A 21,154-nucleotide genomic window follows, 5' to 3' on the forward strand; every position below is an offset into this window, starting at 1 on the left:
GGATGAGGAAGAACAGTCCCATCACGTTTTCTGAGCTCCTGCCAGGTGCGCAGACTTGTGTGGGGGCTTGTGTTGTTACGGAGAAGGAGAAGTTTGTTTGTATTTTTGTGGCGACCTCCACGCTAAAGACGCTTCATCATTTTCCTGAGGGTAGCACAGTACACTACAGAGTTGACCGTTGCGCCGAATGGGTACATTACAGAAAATAACCGCTTCAGAGTCCAAGAAAACCGTGGGTATGACTTTACAGGCTGAGGCTGCGGCTTTGACATTTTTCGGAGAAGAGGTAGTGCAGCGCCACTCCATGGTCTGCCGTTATGTTTCCGGTTCGAAGTGACGAATCCATGTTTTATCGCCTGTGACGATGTTCGACAAAAAAATTGTCACAATCAGCAAGGACGGTCCTCTGTTGCTGTTCAGGGTCTTCTGTAGGCGGCAAGGAACCCGGTAGGTGCGCATCATTGCTTACTCTACCTGGTGAATGAGTGTGTCACCACTGTCAACAGATACGTCCAGTTGAGCAGCGAAGTGTCTGATTGTGATTATCGACCTACTCGAATGAGAGTGTCCGCACGTTCCAGCTCTGCAGGAGTCACAGCTGTATACAGGACGTAGGACAGGTTTGCGCGACCTTGTTGCGATGATGACAGACGCCTCGCTCAGCGACTCACCGTGCTTTTGTTCACTGTTAAGTCTCCATTCTGCAAGCGCCTATGAATATCTGTAATGCTCTGCTTTTCCGCCAAAAGAAACTCATTGACAGCTCTCTACTTGGCGCGCACCTCCGTTACAGATGCTATTTTGAAGTTTGGTATAACGCCACCACTTATCGGAACTTCATGAAACTGTAGATCCTGAAGCGGAAGTAATGCACGAAACTGGCTGAGAAAAAAAATTTGTTACATTACTCAACAGTATCACGAAATTTGGTGACCAGAGTTTGATGAGGTTACAATAAAAGCTACCGTTGGTACAGTTTCATGATTTACGTTTTGTTTACTACTGTGCTTAGAGGGGCAGCTGCTGGTGGGGCTCACCTGTTGACGACGGTGCCCGCGCCGGCGCCGGCCGTCCCCGCGTTACCCGCAGCGGGCAAAGAACCGGGAGCAGCGCCGCCTCCAGGTTTGCTGGGGCCGTTGCTCGAGCTCTGGGAACAGAAAGACACACACATCCACTCAGCGGAAGACTGGCGCCTACAACACGAGAACTACTGAGGCGTGCAGAAAAATAATGCCTCCGAATTTTTAACGCGAAAAGCTTAAAGCCTTTTAAATAAAACAAACGTTATTAATATTCCACAAGCCCGACCGGTTGGCCGTGCGGTCTAACGCACGGCTTTCCGGGCGGGAAGGAGCATCTCGTCCCCGACACAAATCCGCCCGGCGGATTTGTGTCGAGGTCCGGTGAACTGGTCAGTCTGTGGATAGTTTTTAGGCGGTTTTCCATCTGCCTCGGCGAATGCGGGCTGGTTCCCCTTATTCCGCCTCAGTTACACTAAGTCGGCGATTGCTGCGCAAACAAGTTCTCCACGTACGCGTACATCACCATTACTCTATCACGCAAACATAGTCACCCTAGCGACTAAAAAATTCCCCCTGCTCCCCCCTCCCCCCCCCCTCCCTGAATGACCAGTTTGTTGATAGCAGTTGCTGAATGTCTGACTCTGTTGACGGAGCGATAACTTCATCTCTGCTTGAAACTTTGCGCCGGACCGAGACTAGAACTCGGGACCCTAGCCTTTCGCGGGCAAGGTAGGAGACGAGGTACTGGCAGAAGTAAGGCTGTGGGGACGGGGCTTGATGCTTGGTTAGCTCAGTTGGCAAAGCATTTGCCCGCAAAAGGCGAAGGTCCGGAGTTAGAGTCTCGGTCCGGCACACAGTTTTAATCTGCCAGGAAGTTTCATATCAGCGCACACCCCGATGAAGAGTGAAAATCTCATTCTGTAAACATCCCCCAGGCTGTGGCTAAGCCATGTCTCCACAATATCCTTTCTTTCAGGAGTGCTAGTTCTGCAGGGTTCGCAGGAGAGTTTCTGTTAAGTTCGGAAGGCAGGAGGCGAGGTACTGGCAGAAGTAAAGCTGAGGGGACGGGGCGTCGTGCTTGGGTAGCTCAGTTGGCAAAGCATTTGCCCGCAAAAGGCAAAGGTCCGCAGTTCGAGTCCCGGTCCGGCACACAGTTTTAATCTGCCAGGAAGTTTCATATCAGCGCACACTCCACTGCAGAGTGAAAATCTCATTCTGGATTCATCTCTGCTTACACAGCTTCATCAGCGTCAAACTATAATCCTCCGAGATGTTCGTTAAATTTGGAAACAGATGATGATCAGACGGCGCCAAGTGGGGACTGTTGGACTGTTGACAGTGAACTCAAGGCGTCGGGGTGCAGATATCGCAGCGCTCGTGCGTGGTCTGGTATTGTCGTGCTGTAGGAGAGGGTTCTCCTGGAATTCGGAACTCGATTGCAGTACGCTGTTACTGACACAACTAAATAGGTACACTACACTCGGCTATTCTGCAGGCTGCAGTTCGGAGCCCTCTACCGGTAGAGGGTTACAAATATGGAGATTTAAGAAATAAAGACGTAGAACGTTAATAACTATTATTTTATTTAAAAAGCTTTAAGACTCTTCACATAAAAAATTCGGAGGCAATACTTTTCAGCGCGCTCCCGTAACTAGTATAACAGAACATTCTTTTCTAGCGCGAGCATTTACTGTCAGTACACTTTTGTTATGGTAGTGGCTGATGGTACGGCCCCGCGGGTAGAGAGATCCACTTCTAGTATTTTTGCAGGGATAAAGTACTATATTACGCTGCCCGAAATAGCCTATCTGCAAGGTTAACTTAGATAAAAACAAGTAGACAAAGTTATTCGTATGGTCCGGTCCCGGCGGAGGTTCGAGTCCTCCCTCTGGCATGGGTGTGTGTGTTTGTCCTTAGGATAATTTAGGTTAAGTAAAGTGTAAACTTAGGGACTGATGAACTTAGTAGTTAACTCCCATCAGATTTCACACACATTTGAACATTAGTATGGTCAGGTCGAACAAATGTGAGACTATGTGAGGGAAGGTCACCGTACGGGTGACTTTCACGTCGTTATATGTACACCCTGCCACTCGAAATTTTTCTTCCTAAACTAGATGTTTCCGCAGAACTTCCAAATGATCTCATGTAGCTAAGCACTATTACCGACAACATGCAACATGGACAATTTTGGTACATCTTGAACATAAATGACAACTATGTGAGATTCTGATGTCGCTCTATGGGAAGTAATAATTAGAAATATCCAAATAAAAGCTATTATTCTTCTTTGTCGTTGCCTAAAAGCCTGTTCACAGAACAAATTACTCTCCGTTGTTTTTATTTATTTATTCAACTCTCTAAATTGAAACGCCATTTTGCACTCATTCTCTCTACATTCATGTTTTTTCGAGCAACTATTTCATAAACATATTGGAAAGTACGGTACTGACGGATTCAACACAATGTGTACATAACGCGCTCAATAGATACTCCGAGACAGAGAAACAGATCGCCAGCTCCATAAGTGTTTATAACGTAAATTTCGCCACAAGAAAAATCAAGAAACTAAGTCTTTTAATAATAATAATTTCAAAGTAATTTCATTTAAAGGTCAGATATTTCTGGAATCTGGGAAATTATGAAAAAACTGCTCAGTATATATATATTCAATAAAACAGTTTTTCATAAATTCCCATAACGTTTGTTTCGACGAAGATATTCTGGGCTTTTAAATATGTAATTAATTTAAATAATTTTTATCTTTGTAGAAATATTACACAATCTGATTTGTTTAAATTATAAGTTTTTGAGAATTTTGTTTCAGTGCACATTTTTGAAGAAAGTAATTACGTTATTTTTACCAGCTATGTATCATACTTCTTTTATAATAAATCCTACTCAAAATGTGCTTAAATAAAAGTATCAGAGTTTCATAAGTCTACGTGTAATTCATAATATGGGTTAAATGTTTTGATTAGTAGAAGAACATATTGTTAAAACAAATACTTGTGTCGAAGATTACCTCTCTCTTTACTTTGATCTGTTACAAAAATAATGAAGAGATGACGGACCTCTATAATAATGCTTACGTTAATTACTGCCAATTATAAAAAAATGTTTAACTTGATTTACATCTACAACTGTACACCACAAGCCATCTGAGGGTGGGTGCCTTAGGGAACTTCTGACACCACTGACTAATACTCCCTGGCCTGAACCACTAGCGAATGATGCCTGGGAAGAATGATTGACCGTTGACCTCTGTAATAGCTATATTCATTGAATTCTTTCATCATGATCATTTGGTGTGATGTATGTGAGAGAAGTGATATGTTTTCCTGGTGCTTACGGAAGGCACTCTCTCGAGATTTCAGTTGTAATCCTCTCCGTGACGCACAACACCTATCTTATGGCTCCTGCCACTGGAGTTTCTTGCGCATCCCTGTAACGCTTTCCCACCGACTAAACGATCCCGTGACGAAACGCGCAGCTCTTCGTTGGATCTTCTCTCTCTTTCTCTCTCTCTCTCTCTCTCTCTCTCTCTTTCCCCTTTCTATCAGCCTTAACCAAGTAAGGGTCCCAGATTCATCAAAAATACTCAAGAATCCGTCGAACAAGCTCCTTGTGAGCAACTTATTTGAAGGGTGAGTTAAATTTCCTTAACATTCTTCCTATGAATCTCAACCTGAAGTCTGCTTTTCCTGCTATTTTTTTATGCGGTCATTCCACTTAAAAGCGCTTTGGATGGTTACTCAGAGATATTTCACGGTATATACTGTTTCTAGCAATTTCTCATCAGTAGTGTAGTTGTATAGTAGAGGATTTCTTTTCCTATATATGCGCAATGTGTTATATTTATTTATGTTCAGGGTCAAATGATAGAGAATGGAGAATTCATCAGTCTTAAGTGGGTTATTTTGGTTCAAATGGTTCAAATGGCTCTGAGCACAATGGGACTTAACTTCTAAGATCATCAGTCCCCTAGAACTTAGAACTACTTAAACCTAACTAACCTAAGGACATCACACACATCCATGTCCGAGGCAGGATTCGAACCTGCGACCATAGCGGTCGCACGGTTCCAGACTGTAGCGCCTAGAACCGTTCGGCCACCCCGGCCGGCAGGTTATTTTGCACATCCTTACTGTCTCCTGGCGTTGCTACTATCTTATAGAAAAAAGTATCATCTTCGAATAGTCTTAAACGGCTTCCGCTGCTTCCTACTAGACCATTTGTATACGTCGTAACAGTAAAGGACCTATAATATTTCGCCGGCCTGGGTGGCCGAGCGGTTCTAAGCGCGGCCGGCGCTCTCGCGGAGGAACAGATGGAGCTGAGTTTCGTTACATCTTTGTTTGTGGAATCCATATTGATTTCTTAGGAGATTTCCGTTCTGCAAAAACTTTCATAATTATTGCGCATAAAACATGTTCCATTATTCTGCAATAGATTGACGTGAACGATATGGGCCTGTAGTTACGTAAATCTGTCCTGCGACCCTCCCTGAAAACGGAAAAGACCTGCTTTCTTTCCGGTCGCTAGCTACCTGTTGTTGCTCCAGCGAACCAATATCTACTGCTGTTAGAAGGGCAGCAAGTTCTTTCGCAGAAACTTTCTAGAATCTCACAGGTACACCGTGCGGTCCTGATGCCTTTCCACTACTAAGTGATTACAGTTGATTCTTTATTCTAAGATCGGTCATCTCAGTATCTGTCGTTTCGACGTTCGTACGATGATTGAAAGGCGGGACCGAATTACGATTTTCCACGGTGAAACAATTTCGGAAAACAGAATACAGTATTCCGACTACCTCTACGATATCTTACATTTAAGTACCTGCAGAGTTTGTGAGTGACTGTGTGGATGATTCCAACTCGCTTGGTGATTGTACACAAGAGCAAAACCTGTTCAGGTTTTCAGTTAGATCGATTGGAAACATTTTGTTTTCAGCATCACTGAACGCTTGTCTCACTACTCTCATTGCGCTCATTTCCGCCTCTGGTAGGTTTTGACTTGTCTTGAATCCGTGATAAAACTCTCTTTGTATTCGTGGCAGTTTTCTAACACGGTTATTACACGGACGAGGGTTTTTTCCATCTCTTAAGACATTACTCAGAACATAGTTGTCCAAGGCATACTGAACGATGCTTTCGAATTTTTTTCCACCCGTGTTCCATATATTCGTCCTCAGTACTGAATATTTGTTGTTGACTCTTCAGATATTCTGCAGTTAGTATCCCGTCACTCTGGCTAAGCAAAATTATTTCCCCACCTTTCGTGACAGTCCTTGTAATACCTGTGGTGGTAATTGCTGTCGCAACTTTATGGTCACTGGTTCCTTCCTAACTGATTCGATAAGTTCAGATCTGTTTGTATCTAGGACGCCTGAGACGTAAAATCTAGAGTTGCGTCTCTAATTATCTGCTCAAAGTAACGTTATGCAACGAAATGTATCGTGTAATACTAACGGAAAAATGTATTAGCTGGCAAAATTAAGCCCAATATCAAACACCGCATAATTGGAATTTTGACTATTTCCTGATACTTAACACGGTTAACCTGGTGAATATGGATGCTATTATAGAACATATTTCCATGTTAGGCGTGCTTCCAAAATATGAAATAGATGGTGTAACTACAATAGATTTATAACGGTATCCAATTTAATGGAGGAACATTCAGATAAGGCGAATGATTCTTTGTATACAGTATCATTACCAGTACATCAACGGATGGTGGCCATACAAAGAAATTTTCAAAAATGAATGGAGTATTGTTGAAATTAATGAAAAACCACCTGCACAGTTAACATTGTGTATATAAGGTACACATGATCGGGGATTCCCATATGTAGCCAACCACCTAAAAGGTGCTCAAATACAAATTCGTGAAGCAACACAAATTACCAATAATACTCTAGCCATATCACGAAAATGTTCAATGTCTATTTGCATTAAGAGGGAATGTACACGAAAAAAGTTAACGTCTTTGAAGCACATCAGAGATGATCCCGAGGAACAGCGAGAGTAATACAAGTCCAGAACTGCTCCGAGATCAACAAGGACAAAAACTCGGGGATCAGAGCTAACTCTCTCAGATACTGCTTGATACAGAGTTTGTAAATATTTTCAATGCATGTTACTTAATTCATTTGGATTGTGGATAATATCTGTATGTGCTGACAGATGAAAATTTCGTATTTTGCAACGTGAATCGATATTTAAGCGGAAATGAACATACTCCACTCTCAGAACCATCCTGGTACATCTGGAACTATTGTCTGACTATATCGTCATCAGCCATTTTTCATTCTTTGCCGCTGAGTCCCCCACTATTGCTTTGCAAGCGCACCAGAAACATCGACCAGTGATTCACCTAGAATCTAGTGCCCTAGATATCCATCGGTGGTAGTTTGTTTTCCATCTGGCTGTCTACAAATTACTTATCTCGAGTACTGTCGCCAGATGGGATGTTTACAAATGTAACCTTCAACAGTCGAGCTGTGGCCGTTACCTCAAAAAGTGTATTGCTAGCACGATAGTTGAGCTGTTACGTGTGGAGAATACGCTGCAATCTATGCTCAGAGGCAGATTGTATTTTGTTTACTTTGTGCCTGCAAGTTACTTTACACGTTTGGTCTTTCTCTGTACGGAAATGTGTATGGAAGATAATACGTTAACTATGTAAGTGCTCGGTATTTACGAGGCCTGTTCAGAAAGTAAGCTCCGATTGATTGCCAAATTGAAACCACAGTGAACATCAGAAATGTTTTACTTGTAACAATTAGCTACACCTTTCAGCTACTTCTCTACGTAGTCGCCGTTCTGACTTAGACTTTTGTCATAGCGTTGTACCAACTTTTCAATAGCCTCATCATAGAAGGCAGCCGCCAGTGCTTTCCGCCAATTCTCCACGCTGGCCTACACCTCGTTGTCTGTGTCAAAATGTTGTCTTCAAAGACAGCGGTTCATGTGACCAGAGATGAAACTCAGGGGGAGACAATTGCGGACTGTATTGTGAGTAATCTCACATTTCCATTTGAAAACGATGCAGGAGCATCTTCATTGCCCCTGCAGAATGCGGCTAAGAATTGTCTTGAAGAAGAAACAGCACGACAGTTATGTAATGTTAGCTGCATAGCTTCAGGCGAAATTTCTCACCAGGCCCTCGTACTTGGCGGCAGACACTATTTTCTAGACATCTTTACGCACTCACTGCGAGCTCAGAAATGAGAAGAGCGACGTGATGCTAACTGGGGTTATACTAGAGACACTACCCAACACATCTGTGCAAAGCTTTATCGGATTTTCATAGTCGTTTCCATTTCGCGACCGGTCGGAGCTTACTTTCTGAACGCCCCTCGTATATCTACAAGGCGTGTTCATAATATTTAGCTAATATTTATTTTCGGCTTTATTAGACACACTACCATCCCTGTACATTCTTGATAGGGTAATATGACGCATGTGGTAGACAGTGCAGAGTATATGAATAGATTAGTCCTTTGTTCTTAGTGATAGCTGTCTAAACTTTGTAAGAAACCATAGGGAGTGAGCCTTAGTGAACACTGCCAAAATGGCATTATAATAGGTATTAAAGGTGTTTTAGAGACGGTATCTCAGTTCTGGCTTCAACGGAATGGCACATCACGTCAAAAACTACCCGCAAGTGACAAAAGTCATGGCACACCGATAAGCACATAACTGAATGCAGATTACGGTAGCATCCTGCACTCTGTATAAAAGGGCAGTATACTGGCGGATCTCTCATTTGTACTAAGGTGATAATAACCGCATGATGCGAATTAACAGATTTTGAAAAAAAATGGAAATTTGTTATAAGTTCTATGGGACCAAACTGCTGAGGTCATCGGTCCCTAAGCTTACACACTACTTAAGCGAAGTTCAACTCATTTACGCTAAGGATAACACACACACACACACACCCATGCCCGAGGGAGGACTCGAACCTCAGACAGGGGGAGTCTCACGAACGGTGACATGGCGCCTAGACCACTCGGCTACCGGAAACTGTAGTTGGAGCTAGACGCATGGGGCATTCAATTTCGGGAATCGTTACGGAATTTAGTATTCCGTGATCCACAGTATGCCGAGAATACCACATTTCAGGCATTTCCTCTCGTCACAAACAACCCAGTGAGCGACGGCCTTCACTTAACGACCGAGAACAGCAGCGTTTGCGTAGAGCTGTCAGTGCTAACAGACAGGCAACACTGGGTGAAATATCAGCAGAAATCAACGCTGGGCGTATGAAGAATGTATCCGTTAGGACAGTGTGGTGAAAGATGGCGTTAAAGGGCAATGACAACAGACGATCGTCGCGAGTGCCGTTGCTAACAACACGACATCACCTGCTGAGCCGCTCCTGGCCTTGTGACCATATCGGTTGGACCCTAGACAACAGTAAAACTGTGGCCTGATAAGATGAGTCCCTATTTCAGCTGATACTGCCTAGTGGTAGAGTTAGAGTGTGCCTTGGGCCCAGGTTGTCAACGAGGCTCTGTGCAAGCTAGTGGTGGCTCGTGAATGGTGTAGGCTGTGTTCACATGGAATGTACTGGGCTCTCTGACCCAACTGAACCGATCATTGACTGAAAATGGTTATGTTCGACTACCTAGACACCATTTGCAGGAAAGAACGACGGAATTTCCGTGGATAAAAACGTATCATGTCATTGAGCCACGCGTGTTTGCGACTTGTTTGAAGAACATCATGGACAATTCGAGTGAACGATTTGGCCACCTAGATCGCACGACATGAGTTCCATCGAACATTTATGGGACATAATGGAGAAGTCAGTTCGTGCAGAAAAACCTGCACTGGCAACGGTTTAGCAGTTATGGACGGCTATAGAGTTAGCTCGGCTCAGTATTTCTCCAGGCACCTTCCAACGACTAGTTGAGTCGGTGCCAAGTCGAGTTGCTGTAGGAAAATTAGGAGGTATCGCATGACATTTGTCACCGCAGTGTATGTTACGGAGGAGAATTGCTATAATAAAGACCGAATAATGAGTAGATATCACAGATACGTCACTATAAGCTTTCTCTAGCGAAAGAATATAATAGGTATTGCACTATTAGCTAGTAGAAAGGATCACGTCCGTTAAACATATTTGCGCATAGCAAAATACCGTGTTTCTTAAATAAAGCCCTTGAGCATTTATTGTACTAAATCACTGGAAAAATTTAGGATAACAAAAGTTTGTTAGTTGATTTTCTCTGTTTTGAGTATATGTATAGCAAAATGGTTCAATGGCTCTGAGCACTAAGGGACTTAACTTCTAAGGCCATCAGTCCCCTAGAACTTAGAACTACTTAAACCTAACTAACCTAAGGACAGGATTCGAAACCTGCGAACGTAGCGGTCGCGCGGTTCCAGACTGTAGCGCCTAGAACCGCTCGGCCACCCCGACCGGCATATGTATAGCAGCACACATCAATATTCCTAATTGGTTTAAGTAATGCACACTCAGTGTGGTATCACAAATCTTTCATACAGTTTAATCCACTAACAGAGAAGTAAATTTGAGTATTAGTTCACATTAATTTATGCAGTGAATATCATAATTTTTGTCAGAGCCGTCTACGGGTTGTAGAGGAGACGTAGTAGATAACTTTTTGACGAGAAATCCATGTCCGGAAATGGCTGTAGAAGCACCGTGCGCCCACAGCGGATAGAATCAGTTCTGGGCTGTGAGTTATACAGCAGCCCATGGCGTAGGAAGTGTTTCAAGTACCCATCGTCCGGTTCGCTTGTATGTGACCATGGACGCACCGTTCAAAGTCGAGGTGAACCGTGTCTGTGGAGTATTACAATCAACTCTCCACAGTTCCAAAAACTTCGCTTTATGTTGTAGTGGGACGAACATGATATGTGATGCCAAAATTACAACAGGGACGGAAGACGGCACTTTCTTCTCCGTTTGTTAGCGTGCCGTGAAGCTGTATATCTGAAAGCGATCTTCAAACTTATTTTATATCCACATGGTGCATTTACTAATTCCCGTCGCTCTAAGAACCTATAATAGCAATTGTGCAACACCTTGTATAAATTTCGGTTGTAAATAATGTTCACCTATACTCGTCAATCGAATCTGTTACCATTAAGCACACGTGCTACAGCGAAATCCCAAGTAATTTCAATATATTTGTGTCCCAACAATAACTCACGTTAGTTTGTACTTCTCAATACAATTTGCTTCAGAAAAAATAAACTTGCATAAAATGGAAATTTCTATACAATACTCAGCGCTATTATTATGCGCATGTCTCATACGTAGATGCACAATATGAAGAAGAATCACAGACGAGCTGTTCACAAGCGACCAACCATCAAACCCTCAAAACACACATTGCTGTTCCGCGAAACCGCAAAGCTTGAAGTCCTATGGCACTGTCTGAGAAAGATAGGTACATATCCCTGGCTGAACAGAAAAGTATCGTAATTAGCGGCTGTCGATATGTTCGCGAACACACTGCTCGCAGGCCTGTTCGTTGCTCGCGAGCCATCTGCTGTCGCTGATTTCAGCGAGTCCTCAGATCACTTGTCCAATGTGACTCTGTTCGTACGTGGCCCGTTCAAGTTCTGATAATCGAGGAAATTGTGTTGCTCTCATGTAGCCCGTAACACGAGTAGCAGTGATGGCGCTATGTCTCTGGCCTTTTCTCTTTGTCTTGTAGCACCGCTACATGACACTGTTAATGGGGAGAAGCCAATCAAACAGGAAAGATGCGACCAGTATTCTTTGAAAGTACACTACTGGCCATTAAAATTGCTACGCCACGAAGATGACGTGCTACAGACGCGAAATTTAACTGACAGGAAGAAGATGCTGTGATATGCAAATGATTAGATTTTCAGAGCATTCACGCAACGCCGGCGCCGGTGGCGAAACCAACAACGTGCTGACATGAGGAAAGTTTCCAAACGATTTCTCATACACAAACGGCAATTGACCAGCGTTGCCTGGTGATACGTTGTTGCGATGCCTCGTGTAAGGAGGAGAAATAAGTACCATCACGTTTCCGACTTTGATAAAGGGCGGATTGTAGCCTATCGCGATTGTGGTTTATCGTATTGCGACATTGCTGTTCGCGTTGGCCGAGATCCAATGACTTTTAGCAGAATACGGAATCGGTGAGTTCATGCGGGTAATACGGAACGCCGTTCTGGATCCCAACGGCCTCGTGTATCACTAGCACTCGAGATGACAGACATCTTCTCCGCATGGCTGTAACGGATCGTGCAGCCACGTCTCGATCCCTGAGTCAACAGATGGGGACGTTTGCAAGACAACAACCATCTGCACGAACAGTTCGACGACGTTTGTAGCAGCAAGGACTATCAGCTCGGAGACCATAGCCGCGGTTACAATTGACGCTGCATCACAGACAGGAACGCCTGCGATGGTGTACTCAACGACGAACCTAGGTACACGAATGGCAAAACGTCATTTTATCGGATAAATGCAGGTTCTATTTACAGCATCATGATGATCACATGCGTGTTTGGCGACATCGCGGTGAACGCACATTGGAAGCGTGTATTCGTTATCGCCATACTGGCATATCACCCAGCGTGATGGTATGGGGTGTCATTGGTTACACGTCTCGGTCACCTCTTGTTCGCATTGACGGTACTTTGAACAGTGGATGTTGCATTTCAGATGTGTTACGACCCGCGGCTCTACATTCGATCCCTGCGAAACCCTACATTTCAGCAGGATAATGCACGAACGTATGTTCCAGGTCCTGTACGGGCCTCTCTGGATACAGAAAATGTTCGACTGCTGCCCTGGCCAGCACATTCTCCAGATTTCTCACCAATTGAAAACGTCTGGTGAATGGTGGCCGAGCAACTGGCTCGTCACCATACGCCAGTCACTACTCTTGATGAACTGTGGTATCATGTTGAAACTGCATGGGCAGCTGTATCTGTCCACGCCATCCAAGCTCTGTTTGACTCAATGCCCAGGCGTATCAAGGCCGTTATTACGGCCAGAGGTGGTTGTTCTGGGTACTGATATCTCAGGATCTATGCATCCAAATTGCGTGAAAATGTAATCACATGTCAGTTGTAGTATAATATAGTTGTCCAATGAATACCCGTTTATCATCCGAATTTCTTCTTGGTGTAGCAATTTTAATGGGAAGTATTGTAGTATGCTGTAAGCTGGCTCCTTCTGTTAACCATAATGACTGTGGAGGGACTTCTCTTGACTAACTACAACTGCTTGTTATTTATTTTAAATCAACTAAAATTGTCTAAGTTTTGAAGAAATATGTTGACCTTAGTGTCTTTTAAAACATAATTTCATATAATCCGCCGCACTACAACACATACGGCAGCATTTACACTATCTCATCGAAACTATCTGGCTGTATATTAGAGGAAATTGATTAGTAAAGTGTCTGCCCATCCGGGTGATCGAGAATGCACGCAGACCCCAAATATTAATTGCTCTTGGAGTGGTCAGCTGCGCGTGTAGCCAATTTTTGAAATTGGTCAGCTGCACATGGTGGACATTTTTAGATTGAAGTCAGCTGGAAGGAAACACATGTTAAATTGGCACTACGGTATGTTTGTCTCCATGTTCAGATACTTACAGCTCTCTATGATTGCTAAGCTCGACCAGCAATAGGTATGGCAAGAAACCAAAACAATTTTTATTCCTTATGATATGAGTAAGAACGGCTTCCAAAAACATTCGTATTCGTTATAGTTTACAATCGATTCTTGTACATACTGCACATGTTTTTCACTTTTATTGTCAGTTAGGTGACGTCTGTAACACTCATTTTGGTTCAATTGACTGTCCATCTCTGGACGATAACATAAACAAACGATATGCACTGAAGACCCAAAGAAACTGGTACACCAGCCTGATATACTGCAGGGCCCCCGCGAGAACGCAGAAGTGCCATAACAAGACGTGGCATGGTGTCAGAAATAGTGCTGGAGGCAAATGACACCATGAATCCTGCAGGGTTTTCCATAAATTCGTATGAATATGTGCGGGTGGAGGACTCCTATGAACAGCACGATGCAAGGCATCCCAGATACCCTCAATAATATTCACGTCTGGGGAGTTTGGTGGCCATTGGAAGTGTTTAATCTCAGAAGAGTGTTCCGGGAGCCACTCTATAGCAATCATGGACCTGTGGGGGTGTCGCGTTGACCAACTGGAATTGCCCAAGTTCGGCAGAACGAACACGAATGAATGCAGGTGACCAGACAGCATGCTTACTTACGTGTCACCTCTCAAAGTCGTATCTTTTTTTTTTTTTTGTATTTTGTTCGGTGTATTTGGTAGCGGACGTCACATGACATACTGTGAAGTTCGTTGTTGACCCATTCACTCAGATTTTTTTATTACAGAGACCAACCATCTCTCTGACTGAACACGCTGAGCTACCGTGCCTATGATGTTTAGGATAACACAACACCTAGTCCCTAAGCAGAGAAAAATCTCCAACCCAGTCTCTAAACTCTATCCAGTGCACCAAATGTAATGCACACAGAATTTTAAACGAGACTCGTCGACCAGGCAAGAAGTTTTCAGTCACCAAAAAAAAAAAAATGGCTCTGAGCACTATGGAACTTAACATCTGTGGTCATCAGTCTCCTAGAACTTAGAATTACTTAAATCTAACTAACCTAAGGACATTACACACATCCATGGCCGAGGCAGTATTCGAACCTGCGACCGCAGTGGTCACGTGGTTCCAGACTGGAGCACCTACAACCGCACGGCCACACCGACCAGGCCCAGTCATCAACAGTCCAATAACGGTGTTAATGGGTCCAGGAGAGGCGTAAAGCTCTGCGTCAGTCATCAAGGGAATACGGCTGGACCTTCGGGTCCGAAAGCCCATATGGATGAAGTATCGTTGAGTGGTTCGCACACTGACACTTGTTGATGGCCCAGCATTGAAATCTGCAGCAATTTACGGAAGGGTTGCACTTCTGTCAAGCTGAATGATTCTCTTCAGTCGTCGTTGGTCCCTTTCTTGCAGAATCTTTTTCTAGTCGCAGTGATGTCGGGGATTTAATGTTTTACCGGATTCTTAATACTCATGGTACACTCGTTAAACGGTCGTGCGGGATATCCCCACTTCACGACTATCTCGGAGATGCTGTGTCCCATCGCTTGTGCGTCGACTATAGCACCTCGTTCAGTCTCACTTAAATCTTGATAATCTGCCATTGTAGCAGCAGTAACCGATATAACAATTGCGACGGACACTTATATAGACGTTGCGACCATAGTACCGTATTCTGCCTATTTACACATCTCTGTATTTGAATACGCATGGAGATACCAGTTTTTTTTTTTTTTTTTTTTTTTTTTTTTTTTGCTTCAGTGTACAGATGGGACTGCACTCTGAAACTTATGCTCGAGAGTCGTAAGAAAGACAAGTATTCGTAGTTCTTTAAAAATATATAGTATTAGAAGGCGGGAACCCCAATCTGCGTATGGAAGGTTCATTTTCAAATAATCAACTACACTTGTAACATTTTTACTCTCGGATTTAATGCTCATTGAATAAACGGTTAAGTAAATCGTAACCTACACGTTTTTGTCGTGCATCTCCACGCTGCTTTACGTTGTGTTTCTCTGTCTTTCCGAAACTTATTTCTTGTAACAACGATCGTCTTATGGCCTCTTTCACTTGTCAGATGCACCACAGTAATATTGCAATCCATTTCTAACTTACTAGTCACATACAAGTAGGAGGAACGGGCACATAGAGCACAGCATTCGGAGAATGAGATTAATGGCAAAAGTGCTACCAACAGTTTTGTGTAAGTATTACCAAGTTTCAAATAAAACAGTTGCGCGCAGTCGAAGTGTTTTCTGAAGTAATACTGAACCTGCTCGCACGTATTTGTGCACATTTCGCGCACAGTCTGTACACAAGTCACCCTCCGCCCTTAGGACGGCTTCAACTCTGCTGGGGACACTTTAAATTAGGTGTCTCAGTGTATGTGGAGAAGTGGCAGCCCAACCTTTCTCAAGAGCCGAATCAGGGGAAGGCGTTTCAAAGGTTTCAAGTCAGGTGTCTGGACAGGAAAGTCCGTTTCAGGAATGTTATCGTCCATTAATCGTTGCCTCAGAGATGCGACCTATGTTTATCTAGCGTACGCAGCACACAACGCTGACAAATGTTTGGAGAACGTCATGATTTGCTGCCAAGAGTTGCTGACAAAATTTCTATATTGAACAGTCAGTATCGGTCTACGGACCAATATCATAAACATGAAACATTTGCAGCATCATACTAGACGACAAATTCGGTCGCGTCAAATAATAAAATCCACAATTTGTCACAGCTGTCAAACTGTCATATCGTCATTCACGAAAATGTATCAAAGCGAGCCCTCATTCGTGTTGCATCCTCAGTCATCCTTCGCTGAAATTTTTGGATTTATATATTTAAAAAAATATATTGCTTAACAAACGGATCCTACATCCATTAATTCAGGAATGCAGCGTCAAGGGTAACCGCAGCCATGGCCTCCGAGCTGATAGTCCATGCTGCTGCAAACGTCGTCGAACTGTTCGTGCAGATGGTTGTTGTCTTGCAAACGTCCCCATCTGTTGACTCAGGGATCGAGATGTGGCTGCACGATCCGTTACAGTCATGCGGATAAGATGCCTGTCATCTCGACCTTTATCAAAGTCGGAAACGTGATGGTACGCATTTCTCCTCCTTGCTCGAGGCATCACAACAACGTTTCACCAGGCAACGCCTGTCAACTGCTGTTTGTGTATGAGAAATCGGTTGGAAACTTTCCTCATGTCAGTACGTTGTAGGCGTCACCACCGGCGCCACCCTTGTGTGAATGCTCTGAAAAGCTAATCATTTGCATATCACAGCATCTTCTTCCTGTCGGTTAAATTTCGCGTCTGTAGCACGTCATCTTCGTATTGTAGCAATTTTATTGGCCAGTAGTGTATTTCGCAAGCGCTCATAACATTTTAGCTTATCAAAATGCTTCAAAAGGCTCTGAGCACTATGTGACATCTGAGGTAATCAGTCCCCTAGAACTGAGAACTACTTAAACCTGACTAACCTGAGGACATCATACACACCCATCCCCGAGGCAGGATTCTAACCTGTGACCTTCGCGGTCGCGCGGTTCCAGACTGAAGCGCCTAGTGCCCCTTGGCCATAGCGGCCGGCCTCGCTCAACAGTGTATGTGATAAAGAGTACAAGGTGTCTCACTCAAACCTCTCTGATTTCAAAGACCCAGAAAAAAAACACAATATATAAGACAAGGAAAAACGCACCGCATTGTAGAGCAACTCAAGGAACTTATTTATTTATCACCAATACACCTCTGCATGTGAACCATTTGTAGTACAAAGAATATCGAGTCTATATACAATTTCTTGCGAAGTTCTTTGTAACATTTCCTGTGCTATTCTTGAAATCGGATTAGTGATACGATGTCGCAACGTAGGAATATCGTCCACTTTGGTCGCGTAAACGCGATCCTTCACGAACCCCCACATGAAGAAATCAAGTGGCGTAATGTCGGGTGAACGTGTTGGTCAGGTTATGGGTCCTCCGCGTCCGATCCAACGACTGGGAAACTTGCGAACAGCCGTTCACAAGTGCGGCGGAGCTCCATCTTGTTGAAAAATGATGTTGGTTTGCAAGTCTCCAAAATGTCCAGATACACTGACCGATTTACTGTTTGTTCCGCGTAGAAGGACGATCCAACAATCCTGTCATGCATTAGGTCGCACCAGATGTTTAGTTTATGGCTATCACGAACATGTTCAATGACAAAGTGCGGATTTTGCGATCCCCAAATCCGAACATTATGCCTATTAATCATTCCTAAATGATGAAAGGCTGCCTCGTCTGAGAATAAACATCTTTCCAGGAAGCTGGCATGCATATCAATACGCTGCAGCATATCTGCAGGAAATTGTTGTCGGCGTGGTTTGTCGTTCACCTTCAGATGTTGCAGAATTTGCACTTCGTAAGCACACATACGAAGATGCGGCTGAATTACACGTTGCAATGTTGATCGAGATACATCCAGGCGCTTGAAGAATTGACTTACGTGGGCTTCTGAGAAACGTTTGTGTGATGTCCTCCTCTGTCTCTTCTGAAATTCTGTAACGTGCAGAGCCGGAATTTTCCAAACTGCCATTCCTTAATTTTTATCACATCAGGTGGATCACATCCATACACACGTCGATAATTTCTTTGCACAGTAATCGGCGATTTTGTTTCTGCAAACCACGCTACTGCTTGCGCACGCTGCTGCGGAGTCGCCATTTTCATTTCATGCGACTCTGGCGACGATACTTGGCGCTTACTGACGCGGGAGTATAAATTCTTTGAGATGCTCTACAATGTGGTGCATTTTTCATTGTCGTATCTACTGCAGTTTTCCTATCCTAGGACCTTCAAATCAGTGAGGTTTGAGTGGTACACACTGTACTTGCTGCGTGTGTCAGTGATGATATGTTGCGAAATTTAACCCTGTACAGAAAGATTAATTTATGTCAGGGTACATCTTAAGTGAGCTGTATGTTTAAATAATTTCATTGATTTACTTTACTTACATTTTCGCTAGGAATTTACCTGCCTGACACACAGAGCATAGTAACAAACGTAATAGCTTGAATTAACACTATCACATTCGTATGATTCCATTCCAAAGTCTCATAACTATTAACATGTGAAAATCCCAACGGGAAAATGTTAAGAGATGATTTCTACGTTTATTCGAACATTTTGAAGTACCTCGAAGAAAACAATTTATTGACACAAAGTCAGCACGGTTCAGAAAATATCGTTCTTGTGAAACACAACTAGCTCTTTATACACATGAAGTAATATGTGCAACTGACAGGGGATGTCAAATTGATTAAATATTTTTAGATTTCCAGAATGCTTTCGACACCGATTCTCACAAGCGACTTCTCACCAAACTGCGTGGCTACGGAGTATCGCCTCAGTTGTGCGACTGGATTCGTGATTTCGTGTCAGAAAGGTCACAGTTCGTAGTGATAGATGGAAAGTCATCGAGTAAAACAGAAGCAATATCCGGCGTTCCCGAAGGAAGTGTTATAGGCCTTCTATTGTTCCTTATCTATATTGACGACATTGGAGACAATCTGAGTAGCCGTCTTAGATCGTCTTGTAAAGTCAGCAGATGATCAAAACGACTTGCAAAATGATTTAGATAAGATATCTGTATGGTGCGAAAAGTGGCAATTGACTCTGAATAAGGAAAAGTGTGAAGTTATTCACATCAGTACTAAAAGAAATCAGCTAAATTTCGATTACGCGATAAGTCACACAAATCTGAAGGCTGTAAATTCAACTAAATAATTAGGGATTACAATTACAAATAACCTAAATTGGAACGATCACATGGATAATATTATGGGTAGAGCAAACCAAAGATTGCGATTCTTTGGCAGAACGCTTAGACGGTGCCACACGTCTACTAAAGAGACTGCGTACACCACGTTTGTCCGCCCTATTCTGGAGTATTGGAGTGCGGTGTGGGATCCGCATCAGGTGGGGCAGACGGATGGCATCGAAAAAGTAGAAAGAAGGGCAGCTCGTTCTGTATTATCGCGAAGTAGGGGAGATAGTGTCACAGACATGATATGTGAATTGGAGTGGCAATCATTGAAACAAAGGCGTTTTTCGTTGCGACGGGCTCTTCCCATGAAATTTCAATCACCAGTTTTCTCCTCTGATTGCGAAAACATTCTGTTGGCACCCACCTACATAGGGAAAAATGATCATCGCTGTAAAATAAGAGAAATCAGGGCTCGCTCAGAAAAATTTCAGTGCTCATTTTTCCCGTGTGCCGTTCGAGAGTAGAAGGGTGGAGAGACAGCTTGAAGGTGATTCATTGAACCCTGTGCCAGGCACTTTGTTGTGAATAGCAGAGTAATCACGTACATGTAGATGTATTCCTATGCTCTGTGTGCCACATAAATAAATTTCCAGCAAAAATATAAGTTAAGGCATTATTGAAATTATGTAAAAATACAAGTCTATTTGAGTATTCACTCAAATAAAGTACTCTTTCCGTAGAGGGTTAAACTTCGGTACACAACCTGAGTGGTACAACCAGCAAATGTTGCTCATCACACTTCACATTAATGAAGATGTAACTGTAATGCACATGATGATGGTAGCATGTTACCGAAACCAGTCGTACTAATAAATATAAATAAAATGCGACAAACGTAGTAAAAATTATTTCATAAATTTATAATAGTCGCAGTCCTTACGGAATTCCACACAACCTGGGTAAATTTAACAAGTGCTATTTGTTTGGGGCTTTTCCGGAGCTTGCTCAGAGGAGCTACGTTTTTCTACCTCGTTTTTTCTAACCAACGAGAGATTTCATCTTACTTTGATTCCATACTGTATTTCGTTCCCACTGATGAACCTAGTCTTCTGTGGCTGTGGTGAGTTCATGTGGCCAATTGCAGTCCGCTCCGCCGGGACCAGAAACAGACGCCGGTCACTCACCGCGGGTGTGTCGGGCGGCGAGTCCTGTCATATTCTAGGATCCGCTCGTTGCCGAAGCAAAAGCACTCTCGGCGTCTCCTGGGCGCGTGGTTTATTTAGCGCCATGTTTTACTGCTTGCCTGCGCGATGCCGGCGGCCCTAAATGTTTGAGCGGTTGTCGCGAGCGGCGCAGGGGCATCCGGCCGGCTGAATTGTTGAAGCTGCGCCGAGAGGGAGTCGTGTGTCACGGCGAACACGCGTGCTTTCGTGAAATAAACACGGCCGCACGCCAGTCGCGACGCCGGGCCGCCAGCGCTGGCGCCAGGCTCGCTGGGACGTCACCAGCTGTCGCCAGCGTCAGCGTCTGCAGGTGATCAGCCGCCGCGTCATGGCCGGCGACAGGTGCCACCGCCAGTAATAATGACCGCGTAATGGGCGGCGCCCACTGCCGTGACAGAGCGCTGGCCGTTTAGCGCCGTGCATAACTGCCCTGGCTGTGTGTGCGTGTGTGTGTGTGTGTGTGTAGTTCCTCTTCCGGGCAGGTGTGTTGACCGTATATGTCGCTGCTGCCCAGCGTAGAGTAGGAGTATACCTCAAAGTGCGTGC

At 43.9% G+C, this 21,154-nt stretch overlaps 1 protein-coding gene across 1 annotated transcript in view; it reads right to left on the minus strand.

The window, feature by feature from the left end:
* Positions 1 to 21,154, minus strand: part of LOC126474160 (delta-sarcoglycan) — a 469,148-nt gene that overhangs the window by 439,864 nt on the left and 8,130 nt on the right. The window contains exon 2 of the mRNA XM_050101616.1: positions 1,038 to 1,147. Within this exon, the coding sequence (XP_049957573.1) occupies positions 1,038 to 1,147 (110 nt within the window). The remainder of the gene's footprint in view (positions 1 to 1,037; positions 1,148 to 21,154) is intronic.

Source organism: Schistocerca serialis, chromosome 4 (genome assembly GCF_023864345.2).
Source record: "Schistocerca serialis cubense isolate TAMUIC-IGC-003099 chromosome 4, iqSchSeri2.2, whole genome shotgun sequence".
Taxonomy (NCBI): domain Eukaryota; kingdom Metazoa; phylum Arthropoda; class Insecta; order Orthoptera; family Acrididae; genus Schistocerca; species Schistocerca serialis.